The sequence below is a fragment of the Pelobates fuscus genome, chromosome 11, assembly GCF_036172605.1.
Source record: "Pelobates fuscus isolate aPelFus1 chromosome 11, aPelFus1.pri, whole genome shotgun sequence".
Lineage (NCBI taxonomy): Eukaryota > Metazoa > Chordata > Amphibia > Anura > Pelobatidae > Pelobates > Pelobates fuscus.
Window position 1 is genome coordinate 28891186 of NC_086327.1, and position 16935 is coordinate 28908120.

Sequence of the window (16935 nt, forward strand, 5' to 3'; positions counted from 1 at the left end):
TTCAAGGCCAAGTTCTCCCTCTCACTGCAGAGGGAGGGATATCCAGGAGGATGGGCAGAGGGGAAGACTCGGGCAGCAGGAATGGGGAAGGCCATGTCGCCATTGTTCATTAACCACCTGCTCGATCTCAGCTGGCTAAAGACAGAGCCAGACATACAGTTACATCTCCAGCATCAAGGTTCTTTAACTCCGTATAGGTAAAGTTTCTCAGTACAAATTCCAAGCACCATAGCCACTTCAAGTCATTGAAGTTGTTGTGGTGTTTGGAGTAACTCTCTAAATAGTTCCTACACTTAAACACCAACTTGAAATAGGGACAATAGTAATACAGAATAAAAAATCAATATGCCAAAACTTTAAACAATGGCTGACCAAATAGATTTTTTACCAAGCCAAACAGACACATAAACACACATCATGGGTAGAAAATTATCGATTGACTATGAATCTCAGCCATTATTTATTTTAATCTAATTTCCTTTAAACGTACCAGGTATATTAATATTTAATGCCCTTGTAATATATACTGCTACAACGATCTCAGCTGTAAGACAATTCCATGTCTGCCCCAATCTCCCTAAAACCATGGCATCTCTAATTTGTTAGTAGGACTTATATCCCCCTGTTCCAGTGTTTATCAGTTATTGATTACATGTATCTACAAACCATGCTCCACATTAATAACACTTGTCAAATGTCTTAGATATATGAACACCCTTCATGGCGGAACTAGTTGTTTTATATCGGGATGGTCCTCACCTGTACATCAAGGCTGAAATTCTGGAATTAATTGACTTTCACTTTTCTTTTGTTAAATTGTATTTATTGATTTTTCAAAATATACAGATAACATCATTTCTGTAGTCAATAAAAGTACTACAATTTGCTCCTCTGCCATGTACAAGAACTGAGCTATTTCAATCGACCTACAAGCATTCACGCACTAAACACCCTGACAACGAACCTTGGGTGCCAAGATTTTTGTTTAGTAAGAGAAGCCCCAACACTGAGACATATGTCAAAGTAAAATGTGATTCTCTCCAGCTGTTTCAATTGAAGCTTGTGGAAATTGCTCGTGTGCAGTGCCTGTGCCAAACAAAAAACAGCCATACACAGGGGACCTAGTTGCAGGGAGCGTTATGCGAAAGGGGTATTGTGAAACTACATCAGAGCATCTTGGTTCCCTTTTAATGGTGATTTCAGAAGACTATGGCAGCCATAGTAGGCTTACCTGGCAAGGCCAACCAGTGATGCAGACTGTGCTACAAAGGGAATGCTCAAAAGATAAATCTTGATGCTACAGAACTTAAAGTCCCATAATGCATTGCCAACCTTTTAAATGCATACTACTTAGTTTAAAAAAACAAAACAGTTTTTCCCTGGTCAATAAATTACAATGATTTCTATACTTCCTATAACACCTTCTCTTGGGATTTTAAAGGTTGTTTAAGACATTGTTGACTGGTCTCTATGTCTGCACGCATATCCCAGTAAACCAACTTTAAATTTGAATTCATCTAAACATTAGTTGAGCTTAATCAGAAATCTGTCTTAAAACCAACATCACTAGTAGCCAAGAGATAGGCTCTCGGCATGGTTAGCTCCCTCCATGGCTCGCCAGTCTATGGCAATGATACCTGTTTGAAATATTTACTCACTGGGGTAGATCTCATAGTTCCAAAAAGACGGCGACTTAATTTGTCTCTGATAAAAGTACTCATAATTACACTAGAGTAACATAGCAGCCTCTATTAACGTTTTCTGTATCGTATGATAAAGTTTGCTTCATCACTAACTGTCCAAAGTTACACAGCAACGACAGGTTGCAAGAGCCGGGCTAAGCCACCCATAACGCACACATCATATCATTACATCACATTTTGGACAGTTAAGGAGGAAGATAGACGTATTTTCTTTGGTAGCAGAGAGGCAGGACTTTATTGGGGAAAAACCAGAGGCATGGTGCCCTAGGACCATAACCACTACAATAACCTGTAATAGTTATAGTGTTATAGTGCTTAGTGTATTCTTTTAATTACAAAAACAAGTTTAAAAAAAGTTATAAACAGCAGAATTTGAGTAATTATTTATTTTTTTGTCTAAAGTTGTCTATTTAACGTATTCACATATACCAGCTGTGGTTTAACACATGCCCCACATTCAATAATATATCAATTTATACAGCATCAAGCTGAAGACATCTGGTCAAAATCAATAGAGACTTTATTGTAGGACTCATTCACTTCACAAGTAAATAAAAAAAAGCACTTTCTACAGATCAGGTTGAGACACAAGCTCATAGTATGTAATAAGGTCGTGCCAAGATTAGGGATCACTGGAGGGCATGCAAATGTGATGTTCTGCTGATTACAGTCAGCAAGGTTTGATTATTGTTTTTGCATTGCACTTCACAAGGAAGCTTTTTATCATTCGATGGAATTTTACCCCACTTTTTGAAGTTACAAACGTAAGAACCCACACAATAAAAGTAATTAAATTTTTTTTAAAGATAACAAAAAATAAAATAAACATATACAATTTGTTATACCGACATTCAAATAAAATGTTTAAAACAAAATAAATATGATAACTCTGTATGGCTTTGCCTCTCTTTTTTGTTTTAAGTAAATTTACACTAGAATAATAATAATAATTAAAAAAAATAGCCCAAAAGTGACTATGCCATTTCAATGCGTAAATGAAGAGACAAATAAACTGTCCATGCTTTGGTAGTAGAACTGCAACTAAATGCATAGATCAAGCAACAAACATAGAGCAAGAAAAAAAAAGGGGATTGCTGTCTGTCGTTTATGGCTTGATCATCCGGCCTGTTATGCAAATTTATGCAAATCCACAATGCCCGATTCTAGCAGTTAATTTGCATATGGAGCCACACCGTCCATTATTAACATGGAGAAAGCCCGTAATTTTAAATTAAAATTTCCTGTTATTTATTTTATTTTTTTCCTTGCACTTGTCTTGACATAACACATACCATTTTTACATTATACTATTCTCGTTGTAAATACTCTTTATGTGTCAGTACTGCAAACAATCAAACAGTACAGCTTTCTTAGGTCCTGATTGAATATTGTTGGATACGTTTTCCAAATTATTTAACATTTTTGGATAAACTGTTAAAATGATTTCGTATAATGAAAAATATTTAAATGTTTTAATCGCCTAAAGTTTATTGATCTATTAATGTATTATTTTTAGTATATTATATATGTTTTGATATTTTAACAGGTTGGGGGGAAAAAAACATTTGAAAAGTTTATTCAAAAATATGAAATAATTTGGAAAGCTTATTAAAAAGTATTAACCCCTTAAGGACACATGACATGTGTGACATGTCATGATTCCCTTTTATTCCAGAAGTTCGGTCCTTAAGGGGTTAAACTTGAGGCCTTAGAAGGAAACGCAACGGACTTCAGATTACAAAATAGCTCTTTTATTAGTCAGGAGTTTAAAGTTACTAGCCACTGTAAACCTAGCTTGGTCCATTGCACACTCCCCAGCAGTGAATTTGAAATGGAAAAATACAGAATTGTTTTATGTGTTGCCTTAGCAGGATTAGATTAAATACATTTTTAAGATTCCACTCACATTCCACCTTTATAATATATTTTGGTTTAGATTGGGCATACTTTGACTTTGTTAATAGAACTTTGAACTTCGCGTTGAATTACTACCCAGCACATCGTCAACACCATGTACTAATGACTGTTACATGTGTCCAGAGTTTTCTTTTTCTTAATTAAATTAAATAACTTCTAAGGACTTTTTGTAAATGTAATGGGCCTGGAAGTGACGTTACATCATCAAGCAGTTTTTATATTACAAAAATTGTGGTGGTGTTATGGTGTTACGCAAGAAGGTCATTAACTCAACCGAGGAAATCCCAGGTTCTGATTGGCTGTGGACATCAAATTATTTTTAAAAAATCATTAACTGTTTCTACGAAGATCAATTTGAAGAATAACAGTTTGGAGAGGAACTAAAATTGTGATACAAATGTTGATGGCAGGTAGGAAAAAAAACAAAAAAAACAGTCCAATTAACCATTGTTTGTCTAGATTAATATAATATAAGTCTCTTGGGAAGATTGCTTAAAAAAAATTTCCATTTGCTGATGAAAGTGCCTAATTAATAATATGAACGCATTACTATTGCAAACCTAATCTGAACAACAATATTTAAAGGAACACTTTAGTGTTAGGAATACAAAGATGTTTTCCAAAATCAGCCAATTGGGGAAACTAATGTGAATACGTGCCGAGTGAGCATTAGGCCTTCTCCACAGGAACACATTGACTCAACGGGGGTTTTGCTTGACGCTGGATTTTACGCTAAAGTATATGGTATGTTTTTTGCAAGAAAAAAAATATTTACAACTAATGCGAGGACGTTGTGTGTGCGCATGTGTCTATGAGGACATCTGCTGAGGTAGTTTGGAGTGCACATGTTCCCCCAGGCAGGAAGTGACATCACAGACTGCATTCACTTCCGGTATGTCTGAACAAGGGTGCCAAATTCTCAGCCGTGAGAAAAATATTTCAATGTAAATACAATAACAACAAAATATATATATATTTTTTTCAGATGTATATTTGCATTTAAAAGAACAATGACGATGAAGATCTTGTTTTAGCCTATACAAACACAACACATTTTTAGCTTTTAAAATATGTTTACGTTTAGCAGCAGAGATCTTAAAAATGTCTCGTGAGATCACTTGAAACCCCAGGTTTCTTACAGCCTTGCCATGTTACACATGAGTTTCCCATCTATCAGAGAATTTACTGTACACAGAACGACAATCAACATTTCCCCAGCTACCGGTGGCCTACATTACCTCATCTTCAACCAATCGTAAGCTAGCATAGGATCATAGGACCTGCAGCTCACCAGCAGGTTACTCGACTCTGATACGGACAGAAGCAATTAGGTCCTACAGGAAAATGTATCATTCTCTACTGAAGCAATTTATTTGCATATCATATGGTACTGCATGTTTATTACACAAATGTAATACACTAATTTAAAATCCAATTGTTCTGTTGATCAATAAATCTGATTGGACTCTCAACAAGCCTGCAGCTGAGAGCGTGGTTAGGAGAAATCGAAATCTATACGTCTGTTTTGAACACATAAAAACTCGTTTTTTTTTTATCCTTTACAGTCAATGTGAACGTGTAACCAGTTTGCTGCCAGATAATTCTGCTGAATAAATACAAAATAATAATAATAATAATAATTAAAAAAACAATACCGCAGGTCCTTAACAGAGCAAAAAGTGATATCAAGATTCACCCAAAGATCTTTCTAATACATTTCATGGGTCAGCAAGGCACTTCCCAATAAAATATATTATCTTCTTCAGATATCTCACAGAGCTTTGTAAAGAAAACATGGCCATCGGCCTTCTTGTGATGACGATGTACAGGAGACTCTATGAAGCAGCACAAGTTGAGATAACCAACCATTTTATTTGTCTCCTATTAAGTAAGTAATCAGTAAACTACTACTGTGATTTCACTTTGAACTCCCAGAAAGTCACACTTGAGCTATATTATTTAGCTATAGCCTATATAACCACTTGACTGCTTGAAGGAGTGCGTGGACAGCCTTCCAATTAAAGGGTTAACATTCCAGAGTTCTTTCTTCCAAACAAGATAGTTGATTTAGATAGTTGTTTCTTATGAAATACTTTTAACCATCGTCTTCACGTTTTTACAGATTTGCACATTTAATTGTGTAATTTTCCCTTTTCTAAGCAATTTCGACTATGTTCCTGCCCCTGAGCTCTTCACCACCACTTCTTTAATTCAGACCGTATTCAACTCACGGTCGAAGTGCCTTTAAATACTCCTTCAGGCCAGCTGTTGAGTTGATAGGAGGATGCCTGGCCAGGTTTTGACATCATTATCTAAATCTATTTTTGGCACAGTCATGGCAATAAATAACAATCAGGGCCCACAAAAGCTACAAATTAAGCTGAGAAGGACCTTAACTTATCTGCACACAAAATATAATGCCACATTTAGAGAGGATAGAGTATTGTAATATGTTCAGTGCGCTAAAGGTTCAGAACCAATTTGAAAAATTGAGTGGAAATCGATGCTTTTAAACAACAGTGAGAGCTGTAATTATTCCTTAAAACAATATCTGTAAACAGAGACAGTGTTTAGAAGAGGATGAGAAAATGTGTTTAGTAGTCAGATTTTAAAGACCGTTTTCATGTTATCTGTTCAAACCTCCTTCAGGCCCCTCTGGCAAAAACTTAATGACTTAAGGCATTTATCCACTTGAAGAGTAACCCTGTAGAGGTGACCAATGTGGCACTCTTTTTGGGTAAATTTTTCTCAATCTGTGTCACACAACTCTAGGCCACCAGGGCAAGGATGGTTTGACGGTAAGGATTATGTTGGCCCCCTTTAAGAATGGCACAGAGAATCAGGGTGTGAGATACACACAAACTGAATGAGGTCTCACCTGTAATGTCGCAAATACATCGAGCACTTAAAAGACTCACAAAACAGCATACAAGACTAGAGAACACCCAACTGGCTCCTTTTTTTTCATCTGTAAACAAGAAACTTTAAACCCTACAAAACATTTTACATCCAGTCTGATTACCAATGTTTGGCTGATTCAAGGGACGCCAGTCCCTATATAATCCGTCCGGTCCCTTGATCAATCTAGTCCACGAGTACCAAATTAAGCTGCAAGTTCATCAGGACAGAAGTCGGTTGTGAGTGCATTGTTTTAACTTGTGCAGTGACACTTAGACTGGCAGTAAAACTAAAATAATGAATAAATAATAAATAAATTAGATCGTTTTAACAGGGGTGGGGGGCATTATTTTCCTGCCATGCCTTGAGGTCCTTGTAGCCATAATAAGCCAACGACGCTTGGTAAATGGAAAGAGGGAATGTAACCAGAAGATACGATAAGGATTTAAACAGGGGTCTTCGACATCAGGTTTCATCCATTTCTATGCAATGCTGACCGAGATTGTCCATTTTTTTCTCTCGAATCATAAAGTCCCTCTTCACATCCATTGGACTGGCTGAAACATGGCTTTGTATTGAAGTTCCAATCAAACTCCTTGGAGGGCTTAAGAGTGGTAGAGTAGGTTGCCATCTGCATAGCTCGATAGGAACTGAACAGAGAACGATACATATAGTCTACCTCTAATATAGAATATTCACCCTATTTCCCTACCCACATAGATTTGTTTTTTTCTTCTTGATCCTTAATATCCTTTGCTGCTGAATTGGTCTACACGGTGTGTCGCTTAGTACTGATGTTTGTGGAGAAGACAGATATGAGAAGGAGATGATTATCCATGCATGCGGAACTCATTTTTCACATAATACGCACACCACCCTGCATTCGTGTAGACAGCTTTGGGCAGCAGAGACAAATAATTTCCCACAGTTTTTACAAGATGTTTCTGGATTCCAGTGGCTCCGGGGACCTTACAACATGAACAACAGAGCACTGTCCAGAATCAGTCAGAACAAGCCGGTGTAGGGAAAAATCATATTGACCAAGCCCCTCTGGTGAAGTGATTGAATGATAGAAAAAGTGCGCTCAGTGACCTTATTGCCCCAATACCACTGCCTGTGGATGAGAGAGAGAGAGAAGAGCATTAAAAACAAACCGAATAACAAATTATTCTTCCATGTCACTTTCACAAGAATGCAGAGAAAAAAAATTAATGTCAAAATTCCTACATTGCGGTAATAGAAGGAGTAGTAATATGTTACTTTTTTGAATTTGCGAACTAGCATTCCATTTTCAAGACCTTTAGAATGGTCAGGGTTCCCGATATTCACTTGTTATGGTGTTTATAGTGACAGGCCCAAATCAATATTTAGATGTGCAATTCTAGGTTCACAATGTCCTTACCCCTTTTAATCCCATCAGGTTTGAAACCCCCGTCAAGATGTAGAGCATTCTATAATTTGGGATACATTTAAACTCCACAATACAAGAATACAAAACTATGCAAAATACACAATTAGTAAATCTGAATAGAAGACTGGAATACTGTTGTAAGAGATTTGTAATGTTGGCATTGTTGTATTTACTTGTTCTCTAACATCCACTTCATTTTGCACTCACCGTATCTGAACAGCATTAACAGGAATAGGTTCTGACTGAGACATTGTCTGCGCGTTGGCTGTTGGAAGTGCTTCCTAAAAACACAGACAGAATGGTTTTAGGTATGATGTGCATTAGTGTTTACCAGTTAAGAAAGTGGTAGCAAGGAGAAAGGAAGCACCCAAACATGGCACAAAGAGACCCCATTGCCAGCAGTATCTTTTAACTATTGGTTGCATACCTTTGGCAATGACCAAAGTATAGTCACTGCTGGTTTGGTAAGGGTCACAACTTTTTAGTTTGAACAACACAGATATCCTACAATCCCCTGTGTAACACTACTCTGGCAAATACTGTGTGAAATAGGGAAGGACATCATAGACTTGCACCCTACATCACCATTAGCATGTAACAAGGATTCGTCAGATCTGTACCACTGCAGACACAGATTCTGCTCCTTTTTACTTGAACCTAAAAAGGGATGCAGTGTGTATATAGGTACTAAGCAAGGCGGGCGCAGTTAGAGTCAGAGCTACAAGGGTCTCTAAGGTTGCGAAAACGACCGGATCCCTTGTGTTCCACATGTCAGGGGGGCCCATGAATCGGCTGGCTTAGGGTCAATGGAAGCGGACGGCTGTTTGTTAAGGTAGATGCCTACTTTGCCGAAATACAATGTGTCCGGGGAACAGCTGGACATGGGCAGATAGGGCTGGTGCTCACTGCTACCTCACGCGCACTCTGCTGGGACCCAGAATATGATGTTGCTCCGGCCTCGGCATCACTAAATGGCGCATGAGGGAGCAGCAAGAAAGAACAAGAAGCTTCATGCAGCCCCATAGTAGACTACAGGAAGAGGATTCACACCAGCTCTCCCAAAAGTAGAGAGGCTGGTTGGGTATTAAAGGACCACTATAGGCACCCAGACCACTTCAGCTAGATGAAGTGGTCTGGGTGCCAGGTCCAGCTAGGTTTAACCCTTTTTGCTGTAAACATAGCAGTTTCACTATAGGCACCCAGACCACTTCAGCTAGATGAAGTGGTCTGGGTGCCAGGTCCAGCTAGGTTTAACCCTTTTTGCTGTAAACATAGCAGTTTCAGAGAAACTGCTATGTTTACATTAGGGTTAATCCAGCCTCTAGTGGCTGTCTCATTGATTTTCACAGTGAGAAGACGCCAGCGTCCATAGGTAAGCATTGAGAATGCTTTCCTATGGACTGGCTGAATGCGCGCGCGGCTCTTGCCGCGCATGCGCATTCAGCAGGTGACGTCAGAAGAGGGAGGAGAGTCCCAGCGCTGAGGAGCCCGGCGGGGGAAAAGAGGTAAGGGATTAACCCCTTCCTCCCCCCTCAGCACCACAGGGGTGGGACCCTGAGGGTGAGGGCACCCTCAGGGCACTATAGTGCTAGAAAAACGAGTTTGTGGTCCTTTAAAAAAAAATAAAAAAGACTATAAATAAAATTAATTTGTGAATGTCTTTGAGAGAATGTGTATATGTGAGTGTGTCAAATCTGTAACTGTGTATGTGACAGTAAGTTTGTCAGTGAGTGTGTTTTTTTCATTGAAGGACCACTATAGGCACCCAGACCACTTCAGCTCAATGAAATGGTCTGGGTGCTAGGTTCCTCTAGTTTTAACCCTGCAGATGAAAACATAGCAGTTTCAGAGAAACTGCTATGCTTACACTGAGGGTTAATCCAGCCTCTAGTGGCCGCTTCTGAGATTCTCAGTGTGAAAAATCACAGTAAGAAGACGCTGACATCCATAGGAAAGCATTGAGTAATGCTTTCCTATGGGCGTTTTTAATGTGCGCACAGCTCTGGCCGCGCATGCGCATTCGGCTCCACTCGGGAGCCAACGTCGGAGTGGAAGGAGAGGTCACCAGGGAGCCCAGCGCTGGATAATGTTAAGTGGCTGAAGGGGTTTCTGTTCTGTATCTGAGAGTGTGTGTCTGTCACTGATTTTCTGTTAGTTTAACCAAAAGCCAATAACTGCATGTCTGATATACACTCACTGACAATGTGTGTGTATCAGCGAGAGCATGTGTCTGTAATTGAAAGTGTTTGAAACTATTTGATTTGTCTCCCACATTAAATTAGTGAAGGGCCCACTGATATACTCACAATGCACTTTAATTGCTTAGTTTAGACACAGATTATTTGAATGCACTTTAGTACATTTAGCATTAGCATTATTTTTTTAGTTTTTTTTGCAGTGCATAAAGATAATTACACTTTGGCTCGAGGTACCCCAACGGCAGTCCTCTAGCAACTTTTCAAACATAACATTTGAGGTGAATTAGTAACGTGCACATTTTTTATATAGTATCTTGGTTAGCAGGTAGCTTCGTAGGAAGTCTAAACATGGTAGATGATTTAGATTTCTTCATTGCTTAGATTTAAATTTTTGACCACCAAGGGGCAGCGAGTTTCTGAGTTAGCCGGATAAACAGGCAGGTATGCTTAATCATTTTTTGTTGGTTTACATGTGGGTCTGCAGGATAGGATCAACTGTACTAATTCTAGGCATGACACTATGAATAAATACTGAAATAGTATACTCCGTTATAAAAGACAGCCTCAGGTATAATAAAGGAGCTTGTGTCTCTTGTCTGTTGCTCCTCTGTGCTCATTCAGGGTTGTAGTCCCAAGTAAGTCCCCACAGATCTGCTGGTTACCATGTGAGGTGTTGCCTTCAATAATGCTGGCATGAGCTGTGTTTACATGCTGGTTGTGCCCTCCTTAGAGTCGCCTGGTGGGCGTCTGTCAGTGCGTTAGCGGTTGCTCAATGGCTGCCGCCTTTATTCTCCAGCTTGTGATGGACGCGGCGGCCATCTTGTTTTTCACCATGCGGTCTCTGGGTGCTCGGTTCGCTGCTCAAGCGTCATGGGTGGTCACTGCCTCCTCAGTGGGGTCTGGGATAACCCCCCACGGCCCACAGGGGGGGAGAACGGGCCCTCTGTAAGCGCGTGGGAGGTCCCACCGGACTAAGCACGGGAGACCGGCCGCATCTCCCGCCAGAGCCTCACGACAGGCCGCAGTCCCAGCCACCCAGCAGTCAGCATCGCCGGTAGGACGGAGGTCAGCAAGTACACAGAGAGTTGTGCACAGGTCCCCTTTGTCTTCTAGTTGCAGCTGTGTGTTTTTTCAGGGGAGAGAAAGTATTTTTGAGCTAGGAATTTGGATTTCATGGAGGAGCCAAGGTGCCCCACGTCCATCCAGCTCGGCGGTCAGGCCCACGCCCCCAGTACTTGCATTATTTAATTTGTCTCACACGTTAAAATTAGTGGAGCAGCCACCGATACTGGGGTACTGTGGCGTAGTGGTCGGCTTAACACGATATGGCCATATGGTGGAACCGAATCTTTATATTCATTTGCTGAGACAGGTGAGTTGGGCCTCTAAAGTCCATATTGCATTGAGGCATAAAATGACATTGGTTAGTATAGTGGTCTGAAAAATACAATTGTGGAAAATGTGGAAATGCACACGTTTCTATATTGGAACTGAGTGTCTCCACTTTGGATTCTTGCTAATGATCGCTCTAAGTTTTGCCTTTTTCTCATTCCTTTAAATTGTAAGCTCTTTTGGACAAAACCCTCTTCATCTATTGTTCCTGCATGTCAAATATGTTTTGTTAGAATTGCTTATCTTGTATATTACAGCACTGTAATTTCTGTCCTAACCCCCCACAAAAAAAAAAAAACCTTTTGCATCCAGCAATCATCATAAAGACCTCTTCACAACTTGCCTATAATCTTAATCACGTTGACAGAAACACACTACTCACTGTAAAATGAAAACAAAAAACTTAAAATAAATAAAAATAAACATCAACCCTATGATGTCACAGGGTTGTCCAACTTTGGCTTCCAAACAGGGCCGGACAGGGAAAAATATTTGGCCCAAGCCTTTTCTTATCAGAGATGCCTAGTGGTAGGGGGTGTTGTGTCATCACCAATGACAAACACTTCGCCCCAAAGTGAGCATGTTAGCTCAATGGTCTTCCAGGGCAGCCCATGCACAGAGCCCTTCTAAAGAGCTCTTGCATGGGAAAAAGGCCCTGTGCAATGTGCGGCGTTATGTTTGCTTGTGACTTGTGTCTGGTGTCTCCATAAGTGGGCCAGGAGAGAGTATCTTGTATGCATTGTGTGGCTGCTTGTGGTACTGTGTGTGTAGAGAGAGCGGTTTGAGATCTGGTGTTTTGTGTGAATAGGTTAAATTCAGTTGTGTTGTGTTTGTGGTGTGTGGCTAGTGTGTGTCTACGGGCTGTAGAGAGTGAGAGTGTGTATAGCTGCTGTAGTGTGAGTGCATAGGTGGATGTAGTGAGTGTGTGCATAGGGATGAAGTGAGTATGTAGGGGCTGTAGAGAGTGAGTGTGTGTATATAGGGAATCCAATATGTGCGCAGGATACATAGTGTGTATATGGAACACCCTGTGTATTCCAAACAATGATTATTTTCCTCACCTTCAGACTGCATCTTGCGGAGCTGAACAGCCGGTGAGGTAATGGAGGAGACAGCTGCGGTCCGAAAGTTTGCTGGCAGCATTTCGGCTGAATCTGGACTTACTCCTCGCAGGTCCTTCTCACGGAACATCTTTCTCCAGGAAGGAGAACGGCTGAAAGTCTTGGCACTATCCTTCAGGGAGACAAATGCAGACGACAATCAAAATGATACTCTGTGCCAGATTGTGATTTAAGTAAACCTGTCTGCTCTCCTTAAGAGTTTAATCCAATTAAAGTGAGCCTGTCGCTAAATCAGATGAAGTTTTCTTTTAGAGGACCCAAATCCTAGTGAAGTTCTAGAGATTTACCTGCGATCTTAAATCAATCCCTCAACTCATTCCTGCTTAGTAAGAGACAAATGAGCTATTCTACCGCTTTACAGGACTACTGCATAAACACCAGGATACAAATATTTCCCCATATGGGAATTCATTATTACAATCTGCCTATTTTTTTCTTCATATTGACAGTTTTTTAAAATCCTGTTTATGGATTTGTTTTTTATTGTATGTATTGGGGCTGATGTGTACTATAGTAATTTCTGCCACCCATGCATAGTGGGAGTTTTAGTTCATGACTTCATTTTGTGTGTGGTGGTTTAGATAAATACCCCTCTCTCCCTCATTAGAGATTTAATCTTATAGCTCAGACTTCCTCAAACTCCGGCCCTCCAGATGTTGCTGAACTACAACTCCCATGATTCTATAAATGAAACAGATAGACTGAGAATCATGGGAGTTGTAGTTCAGCAACATCTGGAGGGCCGGAGTTTGGGGAAGCCTATTATAGCTGATAGAAGCAAAGTAAAATGTTAGTGTAGGACTCATATGAGAGGTTTTGCCTTGATGTGGCAGCTGAGCTTACATGGACATTGGCGTGATACTAAAAAAAACCTCCAGGAATTTAATTGTACAGAGGGATTTAGGATAGTAATCAATGTAACTTTTTGTTTTGTTTTTATTGTATGTATTGGAACTGGTGTGTACTAGAGTCATTGCTGCTGCCCAGGAGTAGTGGGAGTTTGAGTGCAGAGCTTGATTTTGTATATTTGTATTTGCTTTTGTATTACACAGCCACGTTACAGTGCTGCCACCCACCCCACGAGGTTTAACAAGTGTGCAGGGGGTTAGAAAAATACCCCTCTCTTGTCTCATTAGTGATTTGATCTTTGAGCTCTAAGCTGAAAGGTGCATTCTTAGTGTAGAACTCATCTAAAATGTTTTGCCTTTTACGTGGCAGATGAGCTTGCACTTTAGAGGACATTGGCATGATACTAAAAAAAACCTCCAGTTATTTAAATGTGCATAGGGATTTGGAATAGTGTTCAATGAACCTTTTTTGGGGGTGGGGTTTATTGTATGTAATAGTTTTATTTAAAAACACCTCACCTAGGCAAAAAATAATGGGGGTTTAGTGATTATATATGATCATACATTGCATAAGCCTGCCACAACGTCAATGTATCCCATTCTTGGCTGGTCCTACTCTAGCAACCTGATGTCTGCTCTTATGAGATTAATCCACTTACTTGGGAAATACTTCCTTACTGGGACTCTCTGCAAGTCAGGGCAAAATAGGGTCCTGGAATGAGGTACCTGTGACAGGGAGGGGTGCAAAACCAAGCAGTTGGCCTGGACTCCTAAATATATAAATGAAACCAAGAGGGCTACACTCACCTGAAAATGCATACATTATAGGGTGCTACTTATGCAATATATGATCATATAATGTAACTAAATCCCCATTATTTTTTGCCTACAATCTGTGATTTTTAAAATGATTGTTTAGTGAATAAGTGAGTGTGCTGGACTGTGTATCTTGTATGTTGTATATATTGGCCCCAGCAGCACCCTATAATGTATGCATGTTCAGGTGAGTGCAGCCCTCTTGGTTTTGTTTATTGTATTTATTGGGGCTTATGTGTACTTTTGTCATTGCTGCCGCCCAGGAGTAGTGGGAGTTTATTTGGAACACTGTCTATGCACCAATTAAATTTCAGCTTCAGACAATTTCAGTAGAAACCCACCAACAGTACATATTAAGCAGGGAACAGAATAAAACATCTAATTGTATTCCTCCACCCCCCCATATAAAAGCCTATCGTTATTAGAGTCGATCCTTCCTTTATGTGGTGGTGCTGCTGTGCTGTGCCAGGCCTGTGATTTTAGGAGGAAGCTTTCTGGCAAGCACTTTCCCTGTGTACAATTGATCACATGCCAAAGGTCAATTGGCAAAATGTGTTCAGCCAGCTGTGAAAGTGACACATTATCTGCTCCTTGCGAGTACCTACCCAAAGGGCATTTGGCACAATGTCCCAGTAATATTAACTAGGTTTCAGGATTTTAAAACCACTCATTATTGATAGTTTTTAAATGGCAACCCCTACTAAATATACTTACAGTGCTAGCAATACAATATAATTAACTTACGTTTCGGTCAATAAAGGGACAATATTGAATATGCCCTTTTTAATACATTATTTTGATTATGCTTTATAAAAATAAAGAAAATCGGATTGCTAATATGTAATTTCACACGATGCTCACTCAGATTAAGGCTTGCCAGCTGCATGGAATGTCTCTTTAAGGATCAAGAAGACATTATACTTTCATATAAAATGAGTTCTATATGTAGTTGTAAGGGACATTTCAAACACTTTTTACTGAAACAAAACACTTAATTCTTACTTTTTATGCCATGCATCTGGTTCTTGGTTGTTTTATTAATGTATTTGCAATTTAATTTGCAGGCCGCACTTATCTATTACAGTGATAATGAGCATCATGGTAAATATAGTTGAGAAACAGACATATTTAGCCATTACCAGTGCTTGGTCCTCAAAGGAAGGGAGGACTTACATAAGTGTGACACAGATTTATAATGTTATTAAATACACATTTTATTTATTCTTTAGTTGTTTGCATTGTCTTCATCGGTTTGTGCATAACCCATTGCTTGTGTTAGACATTTTATAAATCTTTTTGCTTAAGGCGCCCAAAAAACGTTATATCCGCCCAGTTTCTGACCTCATCCAGTCGCCGCTCTGTCCCCATGGTAATGAGATTGCTAAATTCTTTTTCCAGTACTTGGCGAGCCTGACGTGAAGCAAAAGAAAAAAAAAAAATAAATGCCCAAATGAGAATGAACTAATGGCAGCCTCATAGCACGCTGTAGAAAACATATATGTTCAAAACTAAGAAAAAAACAGAAATACTTAAGCCCCACCAATTTTACATATATATTCAAATGTTGATAAAGATTGATCGCCTCATAATGAGCTATACATTGAAAACATCCACTTATTTTATATACTAGCATAATAGAACTTAGTTTAACCCCTTAAGGACACATGACATGTGTGGCATGTCATGATTCCCTTTTATTCCAGAAGTTTGGTCCTTAAGGGGTTAAACAGTCAGTTTGTGTGCATGCAACCTGTGAAAAAAAATCACATGATTAAGACAAAACAAATCTTGCCGCATCATCCTGTCTCACCTGGGTGTTCTGTGTTGGAATTTGTAGTAGAAGAGCCAAGTCATTACAGTCAAATGTGTCATCCAGTGCAACGAGAGCACCATGAACCCCGCTCTCTTGCAGGTTATTGGCATATTCCTTCAGCCCTAGGGACTGCACCCAACACATTACTCGCTCATTGGACCAAACCATGACATCTGCAGGGGGAGGAAGGACAAGCATAGCAATCTGTCATATTGAGGTCCATGTATAGCCATAACCATGGATGGAATTACATGAAAGCTTATCACTGTAGATGACATCACAGGTAAGGGAATGTATCAACAACAGTAGATTCTTGGTACAATGTTGCAATACTTGTTTAGGATGAAATAAGCAAATTCGAGGTAATCATTTATGGCTGGTAATAAACATAAAAAGCCTGTGAGTTACAGTAGTTATATTACTGTGTTTTTTTAACTTGTATGACTGTGGATGTGTGTCACTATTATAAATGGCTAGATTTGCTTGTTTAGTTACATTGGAACACATGGACAGATCTTTAAGGCTAGTCGTGTCGTACATTTCGATTTAAGCAGCATTTAAAGTGTCTCTGTCACCTCAAACTTACCTTTCTCTTATTGTTTCCTCCTCTCTACTTCTTTCAGAATCTGTTCTTCTTTTCTTCATTTCTGATCGAGTCCTCTTTAAAATGTAAGACAAAATAGGGACTACTTTGTCTTATGTATTTTTCCTACACTTGGCAATCTTGACAAAGGGTGGAGCTTAAGTCAACTTTGTTAGATTGAGAAAGGAAGTGGAGCTTGCCTAAATCTCCACTCTTTTGTCACATTAGTCAAAAG

At 39.5% G+C, this 16935-nt stretch overlaps 1 protein-coding gene across 3 annotated transcripts in view; it reads right to left on the reverse strand.

Annotated features, from left to right (window-relative positions):
* Positions 1-6199: 6199 nt before the first annotated feature.
* PPFIA3 (PTPRF interacting protein alpha 3) overlaps positions 6200-16935 on the reverse strand; it is a 126915-nt gene continuing 116179 nt past the window's right edge. For all 3 annotated transcript variants that reach the window (XM_063436557.1, XM_063436558.1, XM_063436556.1), the window contains exons 26-30: positions 16115-16290; positions 15646-15714; positions 12581-12752; positions 8137-8210; positions 6200-7632 (exon numbers count right to left, since the gene is read on the reverse strand). In XM_063436557.1, coding sequence (XP_063292627.1) covers positions 8152-8210; positions 12581-12752; positions 15646-15714; positions 16115-16290 — 476 coding nt within the window. In that variant the 3' untranslated portion in view covers positions 6200-7632; positions 8137-8151. The remainder of the gene's footprint in view (positions 7633-8136; positions 8211-12580; positions 12753-15645; positions 15715-16114; positions 16291-16935) is intronic.